Source organism: Salvelinus fontinalis, chromosome 8, assembly GCF_029448725.1.
Source record: "Salvelinus fontinalis isolate EN_2023a chromosome 8, ASM2944872v1, whole genome shotgun sequence".
NCBI lineage: Eukaryota > Metazoa > Chordata > Actinopteri > Salmoniformes > Salmonidae > Salvelinus > Salvelinus fontinalis.
Window position 1 is genome coordinate 28,267,727 of NC_074672.1, and position 16,927 is coordinate 28,284,653.

General features: G+C 47.2%; 1 protein-coding gene across 10 annotated transcripts in view; it reads left to right on the forward strand.

Moving 5' to 3' along the window:
* Positions 1–16,927, forward strand: part of LOC129861020 (serine/threonine-protein kinase WNK2-like) — an 89,742-nt gene that overhangs the window by 53,694 nt on the left and 19,121 nt on the right. For 7 of the 10 annotated variants that reach the window (XM_055932032.1, XM_055932037.1, XM_055932034.1 and 4 more), the window contains 8 exons: positions 1,420–1,508; positions 2,059–2,278; positions 6,208–6,475; positions 6,716–6,831; positions 7,253–8,185; positions 9,143–10,423; positions 10,655–10,693; positions 11,879–12,040. In XM_055932032.1, coding sequence (XP_055788007.1) covers positions 1,420–1,508; positions 2,059–2,278; positions 6,208–6,475; positions 6,716–6,831; positions 7,253–8,185; positions 9,143–10,423; positions 10,655–10,693; positions 11,879–12,040 — 3,108 coding nt within the window. The remainder of the gene's footprint in view (positions 1–1,419; positions 1,509–2,058; positions 2,279–6,207; positions 6,476–6,715; positions 6,832–7,252; positions 8,186–9,142; positions 10,424–10,654; positions 10,694–11,878; positions 12,041–16,927) is intronic. The other 3 variants (XM_055932033.1, XM_055932036.1, XM_055932042.1) reach the window with 3 other exon arrangements.

Below are 16,927 nucleotides of genomic sequence, written 5' to 3' on the forward strand. Positions count from 1 at the left end.
TCTCCGTAGAGCTCCGGGACAGAATTGTGTCGAGGCAAAGATTTGGGGATGAATTGAAGGACACAGTGGCCTCCATCATTCTTAAATGGAAGAAGTTTGGAACCAAGACTCTTCCTAGAGCTGGCCGCCCAGCCAAACTGAGAAATTGGGGGAGAAGGGCCTTGGTCAGGGAGGTGACCAAGAACCCAATGGTCACTCTGACAGAGCTCCAGAGTTCCTCTGAGGAGACGGGAGAAACTTCTAGGACAACCATCTCTGCAGCATCCACCAATCAGGCCTTTTATGGTAGTGTCCAGATGGAAGCCACTAGGCACATGACAGCCTGCTTATCACAGTTTGCCAAAAGGCACCTAAAGGACTCTGACCATGAGAAACAAGATTCTCTGGTCTGATGAAACCAAGATTGAACTGAATACTTTCTAAATGCACTGTACATATCTGGGACCAGGCTACCAAGTTACCAGGCTATATCCACCTGCTATTAAACACACAACCCCCTCTTTCTGGAAGCAGCAGTGTTTCACTGAGTCTTCTTTACTCTATGCATATCAGTGCCCTGGAGAGACCAGAGATGGTTATTTATAGCTCCTTTATCAAAGGGAAACCTCAATAGCTATAAACCAGACTACATTGTCACGAACCGGCTCAAAGCCCGTAACAAAAGGGAGACAACGTGGAGATAAGGAATAACAAAATATATTTATTTAACTAAGGTAACCTAAATGCAATTAACAATGGTGTGTGTAATCAAAGTGGGTGTTTTGCATGCATAAATGTGATAATGCGGTGTGTTGAAAGGTGCTTAAGCAAACAACCAAAAAGCCATGACGGTGTCTGCATGGAGAGAGTCTCCTCCATGAATGGGGAAGTGGTGTATTTATCCTGGGAGACACCGGGCCCAGGTGTTTCCCATGTAGCTGACGACCCTCCCAACTCAGCCCACCGACATCCTAATAAGGAAACAAGAACAAAGAGAGAATACGGCAGACAGAGTGGGAGGGTCGTCACAACATGAGGTACATTATAGCATCTGTATGAATGCGCCAGTTCCTGAAAAGCCAATTTTTTATTTAGTGTTATTTATTTTTGTCCATATAGTTGTGGAAAGGGTCTTGATTAAATCATTAACGATCTGACAAGTGATATAGACGACACCTGAAATGTGATGTAGGTTTTTAAGGACTCGTTTTGTGCATGTCTCCATATCAAGAAAACTCCCAAAGTCAGGATGCCATCACTTAAAATGAGGTGTTCAAACTAAGACCACATTTGGAAACAAAATAACCTTTGGTCATATTATCATGCTGTTTTGGTGACTATATATGTGGCCATCTCGCTCTGTGTTTTCACCCTTATTTCCCCAACCCACTGAGTCCGGCCTTCCCTCTGAATTATTTGTTTTCCTTTCTCTGTTCTCAGGGAGTGAAGCCTGCCAGCTTCAACAAGGTTGTGGATCCTGAAATCAAGGAGATTATTGGCGAGTGCATCTGCCAAAAGAAAGAGGAGCGGTGAGTGACTGTACCCGCCTCTCGGCCACAGGGCCCCCAAGGTGCCCTGCCATCCCTCCGCACCTCGCCTCACCTGCCCACATCCTATCACCACAGCGATGATAGTCGGTGCTCTCAACAACATTGCAATCTACCCTCCCGATCTGTAGGGTGTCCTCTGCTAAGTTATATAATAATTGGTTTGATACGGAGGAGAAAATATCCCTTAGAACCCCCTCTGTGGCAGGTTTTCATACTGAGGTTATTGTGTGCTGTGCTCTCTGTCCTTGTCCTGGCAGCTAATAAACAGAGGGTACTCTTAGATAAGGGCTTATCCTGTTCTTATGGCTGTGTACAGACGGAAACACTGAAAACGTTGGTGCCCAGCGGAGTCTGTTTTTCAGCTCATGCATGACAACTATTGAGTCACTTTGTACTTTCAGACTTTGACTTTCGTCTCATTAATTCATTTAATGTTGGCCTAATCTCTGAAATGACAACAGAAGATCAGTTGGAGCCATGCTATGTTATCACAGTGGTGAAGGTTGTTTTTCTTGTTCCTTTCTCCCAGGTACTCTATAAAGGACCTGCTGAACCATGCCTTCTTTGCGGAGGACACAGGGGTGCGGGTGGAGCTGGCAGAGGAGGATGATGGGGAAAAGGCAGCTATCGCCCTGAAACTATGGGTGGAAGACCCCAAGAAGCTGAAGGGGAAGTACAAGGAGAGTGGCGCAATTGAGTTCACTTTTGAACTGGAGAAAGAGACTCCAGAGGGCGTGGCCCAAGAGATGGTAAGATGGATGGTTGAAGACATGGGTGGATTATAGCGTTAGACTGGTTGAACAGACAATCCAAGGTAGAGTATAAATTTGACCTGCATAAGAATATATTTGAGAATTTCTGATTCTTTGTTCCTCATCACAATATTTCTCAAGTCAGTGTGTTTGTCATTATTCATCAAATGTAACCATGTTGGGTTGTGTAGGGCAGCAGAGGTCTGTGTTGGGTTACTTGTCGTGTAGGGCAGCAGAGGTCTGTGTTGGGTTACTTGTCGTGTAGGGCAGCAGAGGTCTGTGTTGGGTTACTTGTCGTGTAGGGCAGCAGAGGTCTGTATTGGGTTACTTGTCGTGTAGGGCAGCAGAGGTCTGTTGGGTTACTTGTCGTGTAGGGCAGCAGAGGTCTCTGTTGGGTTACTTGTCGTGTAGGGCAGCAGAGGTCTGTGTTGGGTTACTTGTCGTGTAGGGCAGCAGAGGTCTGTGTTGGGTTACTTGTCGTGTAGGGCAGCAGAGGTCTCTGTTGGGTTACTTGTCGTGTAGGGCAGCAGAGGTCTCTGTTGGGTTACTTGTCGTGTAGGGCAGCAGAGGTCTGTTGGGTTACTTGTCGTGTAGGGCAGCAGAGGTCTCTGTTGGGTTACTTGTCGTGTAGGGCAGCAGAGGTCTCTGTTGGGTTACTTGTCGTGTAGGGCAGCAGAGGTCTCTGTTGGGTTACTTGTCGTGTAGGGCAGCAGAGGTCTCTGTTGGGTTACTTGTCGTGTAGGGCAGCAGAGGTCTGTGTTGGGTTACTTGTCGTGTAGGGCAGCAGAGGTCTCTGTTGGGTTACTTGTCGTGTAGGGCAGCAGAGGTCTCTGTTGGGTTACTTGTCGTGTAGGGCAGCAGAGGTCTGTGTTGGGTTACTTGTCGTGTAGGGCAGCAGAGGTCTGTGTTGGGTTACTTGTCGTGTAGGGCAGCAGAGGTCTGTGTTGGGTTACTTGTCGTGTAGGGCAGCAGAGGTCTGTGTTGGGTTACTTGTCGTGTAGGGCAGCAGAGGTCTGTGTTGGGTTACTTGTCGTGTAGGGCAGCAGAGGTCTGTGTTGGGTTACTTGTCGTGTAGGGCAGCAGAGGTCTGTGTTGGGTTACTTGTCGTGTAGGGCAGCAGAGGTCTGTGTAGAGTCCAGGCAGACAGTGTGCCGACAGTGCTCTGATCTCATCAGGGAATGTGCACTCATGCAGATTGGCAGTGATACGATTTGTACTTCCAGGAGTCCAATGATTGCGGTTTTCTTTTTTTTCTTTCTGTTTGCATGTTTTTTTCCAAGGAATATCCACCATCAGGTAAGACCTGGTCATGCCTTGTGACAAAACACTGGGCCAGAGAGGCAGCATATATGTCTCTCTCTCTGTACTTAATTAACCCAGCGATAAGATTAGAGTGCTCAGACCCTTGGTGTGGTTTTATATTTCTGATGGACCTAGCTACTGTTTTCACCTGTAGATTGTTCTCAGACCCCACATCTAACTTATTTCAGCCTTTGTTTAAGTGAAAGCAGGTATGGGCTTTATACCAGGTTGAGGAGCACTGGGCTAAAACACTGCCTCTGTAGTGAAACTAGAAATCGTCTCACTGGATGCTTGCAGATGGCAAAGAGGGTTATAGAGTGTAAAAGTAGAATAGTGGATTCGGCAGTTTCAGTCACACCCGTTTCTGACAGGTGTATAAAATCAAGCACACAGCCATGCAAACAACATGACAAACATTGGCATTAGAATGCTTCACTGACGAGCTCAGTGTCTTTCATTTTGGAATTAGATTGTAGCAAAGGAAGAAGCTTTGTCTTTATTTTGGCCTGGATTAACTCCATCTGTTTGTTCTCTTATGTTGTGTACCGACTGTTCAAAACGGCCATGAGCAGACTTCATTTGTATTCTTCATATCTCATTGTGATTGTCACCAGAGATGTGCCTAGTTTGAATCTCTCTTCTCGTGCCTCAGCATCACTGTCTATTCCATAGTGTCAGGAAGAACATCCACTAACCATTGTCATTGTTTGACCATGTCTGGGTGACCTGCATTTTATGGTTGTCTGTGTTTTGTATTAGTGAGCTCATGAGTTACTCTATGGTGTTTTTAAGCTGTGAATAGATTCTAGAGTGTTTATTTTACCATGTAGGCTATTTGTGTTTGGGACAGGCTTGGGTTTGTGTGTGCTTGACCATAGTTTTGTGTGTGTTCAGTTTGTTAAGCTGTCCTTTTGTCAACGGGCCAGGCTGTCGTGAGTGTTCATTTCCATTGTGAATGGGTCCAGCTGCAGTGCTTAGTGTTACTGAGAATCAGGGTCATCGATTATTTTGTCAGACAGCAAGCTGTCCTGCTTGCATCCCTCTATCCTGACATCTCCCCATGCTGGGGGAATTTTGGTCCAGCTGTAACGGTCGTTTTGGAGTTGAGGGGGAGAATGCGGCCCACAGTACAATGAGGATGCACTGTCTGCACGCTCCATCTCCAATCACCCCTTGTCACACTACGATGACTAATTTCTCTACAGACGGGCATCATGGAAGATGTAGTTTCTTTATCGACGGGGCTCTTGTTTCCGGTCATGCACTCTGCTACTCAGAGCTCCTTAAGTTCCTTATTCAGGAAATGGTTTATGACAGGTTTTATTCAGTTTTGTATTGATTAAATGACTTAATCTTAAATTACTGTGAACATAGGTCTTAAAAGCAAAATTTTCGTGTTAAAGATATGGGACTTGTACTCAATGAAATGGATACATTTGCCCGCCTGTGCCAAAACAGAAAGCTTTTTGAAACGTTTTATGGCAGGCCATGATGCCTATTAATGAGTCCTTTAATTCCAAACCTCCTTTAAAAAAATAACTCCTTATTTTAGCCTTCCATATCTTCCATGGTCTAAATAGAGGGTTGGCAACAGGTGGCCCACAGGCCCCCACAAAGTTTTTAGTAAATGATAACAGCAAAAAAAATATATATATATTAGGAAATCTGTTCCCAAGTATCCCAACAAATTAAAATGAAATTCTGTATGTGTTTTGAATGCTGTAAACACAGAATAAAACAAAAGTCCCATGATGGTAGTGACTGCCCGTTACTACCTATTTACTATTTATTCACATTACTTTCAAATATTCCAGTTGTGTACATTACATTTGTTTTATTTTAAGACTTATTTCTTTATAAGTCATCTCATCTCTATAGAGCTGCTGTCTGACAAAATCACTATTTTCGTAGTTCTTCAGAGTAAATAAGGCATACTTTTATGACTGCTGAATACCAACTATCAATCACTTAGATCATGTATTTTCACGTAGAGAGCAGTTGCTTCGTGAGTTCTCTTTCGTTCGTGCATTCTTCTGTCTTTTACGTAGGAGGCGTAAAATAAATCCAAACTGGACAAGTAGGTGCGCAATGGATTATGGCCTTTGTAGTAAATTGCCACGTTTTCCTACTACATCGCAGTTTGTGCTTGATTGAATTTATCTCTAGAGAAACTGTGCATTGAGCGCACAGAAGGGGGGAAAAAACGATGTTAGTCAATGAGTTGTTTAAAAAATGAAAAATAACAGACATTTCGGTTAATCGCTCAGTACCACTGTTTGGGTTGTGGTCAATTTGCAGTGTACAAATTATTATAATTATGTTCCAGCCCCACAAATATTTTCTACAATAAAAATCGGCCCGCGGCTGAGTCTAGTTGCCTACCCCCTGGTTTAAATGCACCTGTCCTGTATCCTGTCGTATTCTACACAGAGGCAGACTATTCTGTCTGAACCCTCTGAACCCAGCTGCTGACAGAATTTAAAAAAATCCCCCCTTCCTCAAAATAGATTCTCCATCTCTTCCCTTTCCTGCTCCCTCCTCCCATCTCTCTCCTGTTTTCTCTCCTCTTCCGCTAACACATTGACTCTAAAAATACTCTTCTTCCTACACTCCTCTCCCGATAGGTGGAATCTGGGTTCTTCCATGAGAGTGATGCTAAGATTGTGGGGAAGTCTATCCGAGACCGTGTAGCGCTGATCAAATGGAGGAGAGAGAGGTCCGTATTGGCAGGACCCCCAGTGGACATAGAGGCAGGACTCGGGGCCCAGTCAACCCCGGCCCAGGGGGCCTCTGCTGGGGCTACACAGGCAGTACAGCCCCCTCTGCTGGAGCCAGAGGCAGACCAGCACGCCAGGCTGTGTAACCTTCCAGCCAGCGCCACCTCTGTCACATGTGAGACACCACTGACACACACATCATGCGGAATGACATGCAACGAGTGAAACTCCACAAGACTTACACCACCCCCTGTCACATACACTTGACACCGTGCTCTCTGTGTCACGCGGTGGAATTAGTCTTTGACAGAGTTTCTATTATACGGTGGTTAGTGCTTGTTTGTGTCTGAGTAAGCTCTCTCGCTCAGTCTCCTTTGTGTGTAAAGACTAACCCCCAATCTTTGTATGTCTGTAGCAGACAGTACGTTTGACAGCGGCCTGGGCTCCGCTGTGTACTCTGACTCCCACAGCAGCCAACACAATGTCCTCTACCAGTCCCTAGTGGAGCCCATCACCAAGGCAACGCAGCAGGTCTGTACCACACAGACTCGCACCTAGGGCACGTGCACTATACACAGGGTCATTATCATAAATGTACCTCACTAATATACACACACAGGACATACCATACATTCACTCTACACACACTGAGCACGTGCACATAAAGTACATCCTCATATGCACAGTAATACCCATCACATGCATATGTATGTGGCATATGCGCACACACATTTGGATCCTCATTTTATTACAAATGTAATAACATAGGAACATTTATGTTTATGCCCAACCTAAAGAGTCACTGCAGCTCATTTGCTCAGAATTCTCAAATTAATCTCCACCCTATTCCATTTTCATGTTTTTATTGTGTATGTGTCGAATTTCTTCAATCTGTTTTTGATTGTGTTTTGAGTAACATATGTTTTGCCTGTGGGTCCCTGTATGGGCTCAGCGTCACCGCAGTGGTCTGTATTTGGCTTCAGCACGCCCCCGCTCCTGTGAAAAGGGCGAGGGGTGGAAAGGAGCCCTAGGGCCAGAGCTCCGAGTGGGGGTAGGAGCAGGGGCAAGGAGAGGGAGTGCCTCTGTCATTGACACTCTAAGGGGCAACAACGTCACTCTTCATATGCTCCTGCAACCTCTGACCTCTGGGCCCTGCAGCCCACAGAGAGCTGCCAGTCCTGCCCCCACATCACCAGACAACCAAACAGAGAGCAGCCCCTCTGAGTTCTGCTCCGAGGCAGAGGACGGCTTCCCTTCTCCGAGTGCTTTGCCTGCCCCCCTCCTCCTGGCCCTCCCTGACCCCACACACTCTGAGGCCCGGCGTCATAGTGACTCTTCTGTGGAATCCCAGACATTGGAAGCCACCAATGCGAGCAGGGTTGAATCTGTATCAGGTGGGAGGAGGCATTCGGACTTCAGCACCCTGCTGAGTCTAAACTCTGCCCATCACCACTACCACCAAGGCGCACCCAGAAAGCACCTCTGCCAGGCCTGCTTCTCTCTGCTGCTGAAGTCACAAGAAGGGTGGCACAAGCAGCAGCACATCTCCTTTCCACCACACCCCTGTGGGGTAGCGACAACTGCAGGGTCAGGAGGGGTGAAAGGTCAAATAGGAAGTGACTGCTCTGACCTCTTCTTACTACAACAGAACCTGATGAACATCATCAGCCGTAAAACCACCCTATCCAACCAGGGCCAACCCTCCCTCCTCCACCTACCTGCAGCCCAGCAGCCTGCCAAGAACTATGGGGATGGGAGTCTGAACTTACCCCACAGAGGCAGCTTCAGTGGTGGCCACACTACACCTCCTTTGGCCAGGCCCACACAGGACCGCAGGGCCAGCTACTGCGCTGGGGACCACCGAGCCACCGGGCCCCCGGGAGTGGTAGGTCACACAGGGTGACTAGGGCTGCATCTCACAATAGTCTAAAGTAGCTTTCGCTCAGTGTCTTTCATTCATCTGCACTGAACAGACAACAAAGGATAGGTGAAAGTAGTATGGTAGATGCCAACAATGAATTTGCTTTCATCTGTCCAATTCCTTGATGTCAGTGCAGATGTGGTAAAGCAGGTGAGGAGAGGAAGTTACTTTAGACTATTGAGATACCCTCAGCTCAACCTGTAGAGTTGACTCCTGTAGACTTCACTCCCTGCTTAGACCTGTAGAAGGGGCTCTGTTTTAGTGCTGTTATGGGACTGGACCCTGCTCTCTCTTCCGCTCAGCTTCAAACTACCATAGAAGTCCATGGTTCTACTGGTGCGCTTTGGGACAAGCTGGTTCTCTGGAGGACCATAGATACTGCTGACTGACTAACTCTCTAACCCGCTGCCAGCTTGAGCTGGCTTGTTAATGTCTTCTCTTTCTGCTTTACTGACCGAATGCCGGAATGCAAAACCCATCCTTCTACACACACTCATATCAACTTACCCATGGAACGTCCTCTGAATGAACAGATGGCTGCTGCAAACCAAGGGAATGAATGTTGCTGTGTCCCCTCTAACCTCCCATATCCCCTCTTCCCTTTCCCATACCTCCTTATTGTAGTGCACACCTGCTGCCTCTTCTGTTAACCCTGCCATTGTCTGTTTGTTTTTTAAAACTTTATTTTAATCCTTCAGCCGCTCATTATCATTGACATCCTGTGTATTTGTTTTGGCTCATATTGGTTTTTCTCTTGTAGAGGATGTCTATCTATATTGTTCCAAGTTTGTAGATTCAGATATTTAGATGTGTTCATTCAGAAATATTTTACGTCACTGTCAAATACTGTACATTGAAACGAGGGCCTAAAAGCGCCCCCGATGTGTCTTTGTCCTTTAACATGTCTCTCTCTCCTCTCAGTCCAGTGCTGTGCACACCTTGCTCCAGAACCATGCGTCTCTCCAGAGCCAGCCTGCCTCCGCCCCGGCCCTGCACACCCACCTGCAATACCTCCAGCCTGGCCACAGCTACCCCACCGCTCCCCAGGTCATTCAACAGACACCCACCACAGCCAGCTTCTCAGCTGTAGCTTTGCAACACACCCCAGCTTCAGCAAGTTACTCGGCATCAAACATTCCTCTGCAACAGAATCATACCGGACAGAGCTACCCAGCTCCACCTCAGCAACAGACCGCAACAGCAGAAAGTTATACAACTGCAAATGTACCACTTCAACAGCCTGCAGCAAGCTTTTCAGCGACAACCATGCCCCCGCAGCAGCCACACACCGCAGCAGCAAGCTACACAGCAGCAACAATGCCAATCCAGAGGACACCAACTCCACAGAGTTATGTTGCTCTGCAACAGCTGACTCAAACTGCAGCGAGCTACGCAGCTCCAACTCTGCAACAAAACCCAACACCAGCAAGCTTCTCAGCAGCAGCAGCCTTGTCTGTCCAACAGACTGTATTGGCAGCTACCATAGCAGCAGCAACAAAACCCTCACAACCAGCTGCACAGAACTACTCCGCTCCAGTGGGGCATCTTCAACAGACTGCACCCACACAGAGTTATGCATCTGTAGCCCCAGCTGTGGTCCACACAGTATCTATACCCAGTCTCCCTACTTGGACCCCCAGTGTAGCAACACAACCTCTAGCTTCTGTTGTGCCTCCCCCAGTCCAGCCTTGCCCAGCCCCACACAGCCTCTCAGACAAAGCCATGCCTTCCATTCTGCAGCTTGGCCAGTCTAGTCCCATGCATCACAGACAGCAGACGGTGCAGGTCCCCATTCAGCAGCAACACATCCAGCAAATGGCACAGACCACTGTCCAACAGGATAGTCCCATGCAGCACAGCCAACAGACTGTGCAGGTCCCCCTACCCCAACACAGCCAGCCGTTGGTTAAGCCTACTGTCCAACAGGCTCCAGTTGTCCAGCGCTACCAGTCACCTGCCCATACTGTGCAGCAAGGTTCAACCCTCCAGAGTTACCCCAGTTCTGTACCCCTAATGGGGCAACAGAACTCTGCTTCACAGAGCTACCCACCCTCAGCCCCACAGGCCTATCCATCTGCTCAGGCTCCACAGCAGGCCGCAGACCCACAGACCTACCTAGTGGCACCCATAGTGCAACAACAGACTGGGACTACTGCACAGCACATCCAGGCCCAGGTAGCCCCACTATCCCCAGGCCAGCAGGTGAGTTCAATATGAAGTTGAAGGAGTCTTCAGTAACTTAGCAAGTTGCCCAATTTCAACCTGAGCCGTTCTCTTCATGGAGTGCTTAAGGCTAGGGATCGATATGTAGTTGGGCAAAAGTAATTACCTCTCCCCGGCCAAAGCTAACCTAGTGGAGAGTAACTGCCCAGTACAGTGCTCCCCTTTGAGTAAAGTTTCAGTTCTCTGACCCTGTGTTTTCATTTCTCATAGTACCAACTCTATCTCCACAACCCAGCTTTTCTGAACCAGGTAGATCTCCCTTCGTCTCAATACACACTGTCAAAATCACCTAAATAACACTGTCGGAGGAAGAGAAAACAAATGCACTGTACGTCCTTTGTGTCAGATGAACAATGTTTAGTTATGACAATACTGTTGGTTTGCCTGTATGTTGCTCCTGGGATGAGGACGTTGGGGTTGTTTAGGTGCCCCTGGGATGAGGACGTTGGGGTTGTTTAGGTGCCCCTGGGATGAGGACGTTGGGGTTGTTTAGGTGCCCCTGGGATGAGGACGTTGGGGTTGTTTAGGTGCCCCTGGGATGAGGACGTTTGGGTTGTTTAGGTGCCCCTGGGATGAGGACGTTGGGGTTGTTTAGGTGCCCCTGGGATGAGGACGTTGGGGTTGTTTAGGTGCTCCTGGGATGAGGACGTTGGGGTTGTTTAGGTGCTCCTGGGATGAGGACGTTTGGGTTGTTTAGGTGCCCCTGGGATGAGGACGTTGGGGTTGTTTAGGTGCCCCTGGGATGAGGACGTTGGGGTTGTTTAGGTGCTCCTGGGATGAGGACGTTTGGGTTGTTTAGGTGCCCCTGGGATGAGGACGTTGGGGTTGTTTAGGTGCTCCTGGGATGAGGACGTTGGGGTTGTTTAGGTGCTCCTGGGATGAGGACGTTGGGGTTGTTTAGGTGCTCCTGGGATGAGGACGTTTGGGTTGTTTAGGTGCCCCTGGGATGAGGACGTTGGGGTTGTTTAGGTGCTCCTGGGATGAGGACGTTTGGGTTGTTTAGGTGCCCCTGGGATGAGGACGTTGGGGTTGTTTAGGTGCCCCTGGGATGAGGACGTTGGGGTTGTTTAGGTGCTCCTGGGATGAGGACGTTTGGTCAATCACAGAGCAAGTAGTAAGAGTTTAATCTGAGCGTGGACAAACGGAGACATAATGGGAACTATAATGAAAACAATAATAGTGTTTTTATCCGTTGCATCTGCCAGCTCCTCAGTCCCTCGGGCCTGTTCTGTGTCTGTGGAGTGTGCTGCAGTAACAGCCACATGCTGGCTGACTCCAAGGACAGGATGGGAAATATGAGCCTGATTCTGTTTGGGTCAATAGCAGGAAAAGCAGATATCCAATTGAGAGATGTAACCGGAGACCGACCCCTCACCCCACTTCTTGTTCTCTCTCGCTCTTGTTCTCTCGCTCGCTCTCTTGTACTCTCTCTAGAATGTTCCTGGGGGTCAAAGCCTTCCCCAGCACCACCAATCATTATCTAGTCTGCCTGCCCAGGCACTGCCTCCTCAGCAGCCATTGGCTCAGGCCTCTGACCCTCTGCAGTTGCAGCCACTACAGATGTCCACTTCTCTTCCACCAACACACCTTTCACAGGTAACCCCTCCATTTCACTTTCACTGCTAGCAGGGATGGATTGTCCTTTATTCACTTTTTTTGGTACCATACTGTATGTAGCCAACTCTATGTACGTAGATGTGCTAATTACATTTGGCCACTAAAGTACAGTACCAGTCAAAGGTTTGGACATCTACTCATTTAAGGGTTGAGATTATTTGGACCGCAGAGTGAAGGAAAAGCAGTCAACAAGTGCTCCGCATATGTGGGAACTCCTTCAAGACTGTTGGGAAAGCATTCCAGGTGAAGCTGGTTGAGAGAATGCCAAGAGTTTGCAAAGCTTTCAAGGCAAAGGGTGGCTTCTTTGAAGAATCTAAAATATATTTTGATTTAACACTTTTTTTTGGTTACTACATGATTCCATATGTTATTTCATAGTTTGATTATTCTACAATGTAGAAAATTGTGAGAGAAAAAAACTTGAATGAGAAGGTATCCAAACTTTTGACTGGTACTATATATATTTTTTTTAACTGTTGACCTCCTCAAGCTGAGAGGACTTTGGTCCTTAGTTGAGTATAGCTTGGGGTATCTCTTTCTTTGTCTGATGGCATCCTATACCTCATATAGTGCAGTGCTTTTGTCAAAAGCTGTGCACTATATTGGGAATATGGTATTTTCTTGCCTTTTGCTTGCCTGATCGGCTTTCTGGTTGCTTTCTGGTTGCTTTCATATTCTACCCTTTTCTTCTCCTCCCAGTTTCCCTCACCGTATCCCAACATCCAAGTGGTGACACCTCTGGCTGGATATGACTCCTACCCTCACCCTTGCCCTGTTCTCCAGTCCTACCCCTCCTCCACTGCCCCATCTCTGCCCCCTCTCTACCTCTCCCCAGGCCAGCCTGCCACTCTGCCCCCCTCTGTCTCGCCCCTTGCCCCCCTGCATATAGGGAACGCTCTGGTGCCACCCACCTCTGTGTCCTTGATACCCTCACCCACAACCCTGCTGGCCATGGCAACACCCACACTGCCACAGCACCTGCAGATGTACCCTGCTGTTTTGCAACAGAGTGTTATGACACACCCTGTTCACTCACACCCTGCCTCACTCCCTGGACAACAGAACACACAACTGCAGAATACGCACCACATGAACCCAGACAATTCTTCCCTACCCCTACCTGTTCAACACAACACACACCCCACATACTCACACCCTGCCGCTGCACCTGAGCTTGCTCTGCACAGCTCTCAGCCGTTAAGACAGTGCCTTCAGAAAGTATTCATATCCCTTCATTTCTGCCACATTTTGTTGTTACAGCCTGAATTCAAAATGGATTAAATATATGTTTTTTCTCACCCATCTACAGACAATACCCCATCAGTTTTTGCAAATGTATTGAAAATGAAATACATACATATATAATTTACATACAGTACAAGTCGAAAGTTTGGACACCTACCCATTCAAGGTATTTTCTACATTAAATAACACATATGGGATCATATGTTAAACAAATGAAAATATATTTTAGATTCTTCAAAGTAGCCACCCTTTGCCTTGACAGCTTTGCACACTCTTGGCATTCTCTCAACCAGCTTCATCTGGAATGCTTTTCCAGCAGTCTTGAAGGAGTTCCCACATATGCTAATTGTCAGGTAATTGTGGAGGCCAGGTCATCTAATGCAGCACTCAATCACTCCTTCTTGGTCAAATAGCCCTTACACAGCCTGGAGGTGTGTTGGGTCATTGTCCTATTGAAAACAAATGATAGTCCTACTAAGCCCAAACCAGATGGGATGGTGTATTGCTCCAGAATGCTGTGGTAGCCATGCTGGTTTACGTGTGCCTTGAATTCAAAACAAATCAGTGTCACCAGCAAAGCACCCCCACACCATCAAACCTCCTCCATGCTTTACAGTGGGAACCACACGTGGAGATCATCCGTTCACCTTTTCTGTGTCTCACAGACACGGTGGTTGGAACCAAAAATCGGAAATTTGGACTTCAGACCAAAGGAAAGATTTCCACCGGTCTATTTTCAATGCTCGTGTTTCTTGGCCCAAGCAAGTCTCTTATTATTCGTGTCCTTTAGTAGTGTTTTCTTTGCAGCAATTTGGCCATGAAAGCCTTATTCACGCAGTCTCCTCTGAACAGTTGATGTTGAGCGGTCTGTTACTTGAACTCTGTGATTTGGGCTGCAATTTCTTAGGCTGGTAACTCTAATGAACTTATCCTCTGCAGCAGATGTAACTCTGGGTCTTCCTTTCACTGTGGCGGTCCTCATAAAAACCAGTTTCGTCATGGTGTTTGATGGTTTTTGCGACTGCACTTGAAGAAACTTTCAAAGTTCTTTACATTTTCCGGATTGACTGACCTTCATGTTTTTAAAGTAATGGTCCTGTCCTTTCTCTTTGCTTATTTGAGCTGTTCTTGCCATAATATGGACTTGGTCTTTAATCAAATAGGGCTATCTTCTGTATACCACCCCTACCTTGTCACAACACAACTGAGTGGCTCAAACCCATTAAGAAGGAAAGAAATTCCACAAATTGACTTTTAACAAGGCACATCTGTTATTTGAAATTCATTCCAGGTGACTACCTCATGAAGCTGGTTGAGAGAATGTCAACAGTGTGCAAAGCTGTTAAGGCAAAGGGTGGCTACTTTGAAGAATCTCAAATGTATTTTGATTTGTTTAACACTACCTCATGAAGCTGGTTGAGAGAATGCCAAGAGTGTGCAAAGAGATGGCACATCTCTATTCAACGCTGGTTTGACCAATCGGAATCCATGCCTCAAGATTGTTTTGATAATGCGGACTGGGATATGTTCCAGGTAGCCTCTGAGAATAACATTGACGAATACACGGATACGGTGGCGGAGTTCATCAGGAAGTGTATAGGAGGAGATGTACCCACTGTGACTATTGAAATCTACCCAAACCAAAAACCTTGGATAAATGTCAGTATTGGCGCAGAACTGAAAGTGTTTACCACCGCATTTTAGCATGGCAAGGTGAATGGGAATATGGCCGAAATACAATCAGTCTAATTATTTCCTCCATAAGGCAATCACAGGCAAAACATCAGTACAGAGACAGTGGAGTCCCAATTCAATGGCTCAGACACGAGACGTATGTGGCAGGGTCTACAGGCAATCACGGACTACAAAACCAGCCATGTTGCGGACAGTCTTTGCTTCCGGACAAGCTAAACACCTTTGCCCGCTTTGAGGATAACACAGTGCCACCGATGTGGCCCGCTACCAAGGACTGTTTGCTCTCCTTGACTGTGGCCGACGTGGGTTAACCCTCGCAAGGCTGCCGGTCCAGACTGCATCCCTAGCCGCATCCTCATAGTATGCACAGACCAGCTGGCTGGAGTGTTTTAAGGACATATTCAATCTCTCCCTATCCCAGTCTGCTGTCCCCACTTGCTTCAAGATGTCCACCATTGTTCCTGTACCCAAGAAAGCAAAAGTAACTGAACATCGCCCCATATCACTCATTTCTGTCATCATGAAATGCTTTGAAAGGCTACTTAAGGATCCTCTACCTTACCTGACTCCCTAGACCCACTTCAATTTGCTTATTGCCACAATAGATCCACAGACGATACAATCTCCATCGCACTGCCCTATCCCATCTGGACAAGAGGAATACCTATGTAAGAATGGTGTACGTTGAGTATAGCTCAGCATTCAATGCCATAGTACCCTCCATGCTCAGCATTAAGCTTGGGGGACTGGGTCTGAACCCCGCCCTGTGCAACTTGGTCCTGGACTTCCTGACTGGCCAGCCCCAGGTGATGAAGGTAGGAAACAACACCTCTTCACTGATCCTTAACACAGGGGCCCCACAAGGGTGCGTGCTCAGCCCCCTCCTGTACTCCCTGTTCACCCATGACTGCGTGGCCACATACGCTTCCAACTCAATAATCAAGTTTGCAGACGACGCAACAGTAGTAGGCCTAATTACCTAGAAGGACTAGACAGCCTACAGGGAAAAGGTTGAGGGCCCTGGGAGATTGGTGTCAGGAAAAAAAAACTCTCACTCAACGTCAACAAAGCAAAGGAGCCAAGAACAGCAGAGGGAGCACGTCCCTATCCACATCAACGGGACCGCAGTGAAGGTGGAAAGCTTCAAGTTCCTTGGCGTACACATCACTGATGATCTGAAATGGTCCACCCACACAGACGGTGTGGTAAGAAAGGTGCAACAGCACCTCTTCAACCTCAAGAGGCTGAAGAAATTTGGCTTAGCCCCTAAAACCTTCAAACTTTTACAAGGCTGTATCACCGCCTTGTACGGCAACTGCACTGCCCGCAACTGCAGCGCTCTCCAGAGAGTGGTGCGGTCTGCCCAACGCATCACCCGGGGCAGCCCTCCAGGACACCTACAGCACTGTTGTTGAGCCATCCTCAGTTTTCTCCTACCACAGCCATTAAACTCAAACTGTTTGTCACCATTGGCCTCATGGTGAAATCCCTGAGTGGTTTCCTTCCTCTCTTGCAACTGAGTTAGACAGGACGCCTGTATCTTTGTAGTGACTGAGTGTATTGATAAACTATCCAAAGTGTAATTAACTTCACCGTGCTCAAAGGGATATTCAATGTCTTTTTTTATTTGTGTCCATCTACCAATACGTGCTCTTTGCGTGGCATTGGAAAACCTCCCTGGTCTTTTGTGGTTGAATCTGTGTTTGAAATTCACTGTTTGACTGCGGGACCTTACAATTATCTGTATGTGTGGGGTACAGAGATTAGGAAGTCATTCAAAAATCATGTTAAACACAATTATTGGACGTAGAGTTAGTCCATGCAACGTATTATGACTTATTAAGCACATTTTTAATGCTGAACTTATCTAGGCTTGCCATAACAAAGGGATTGAATACTTAGAATCAACATTTTTAGCTTTTCATT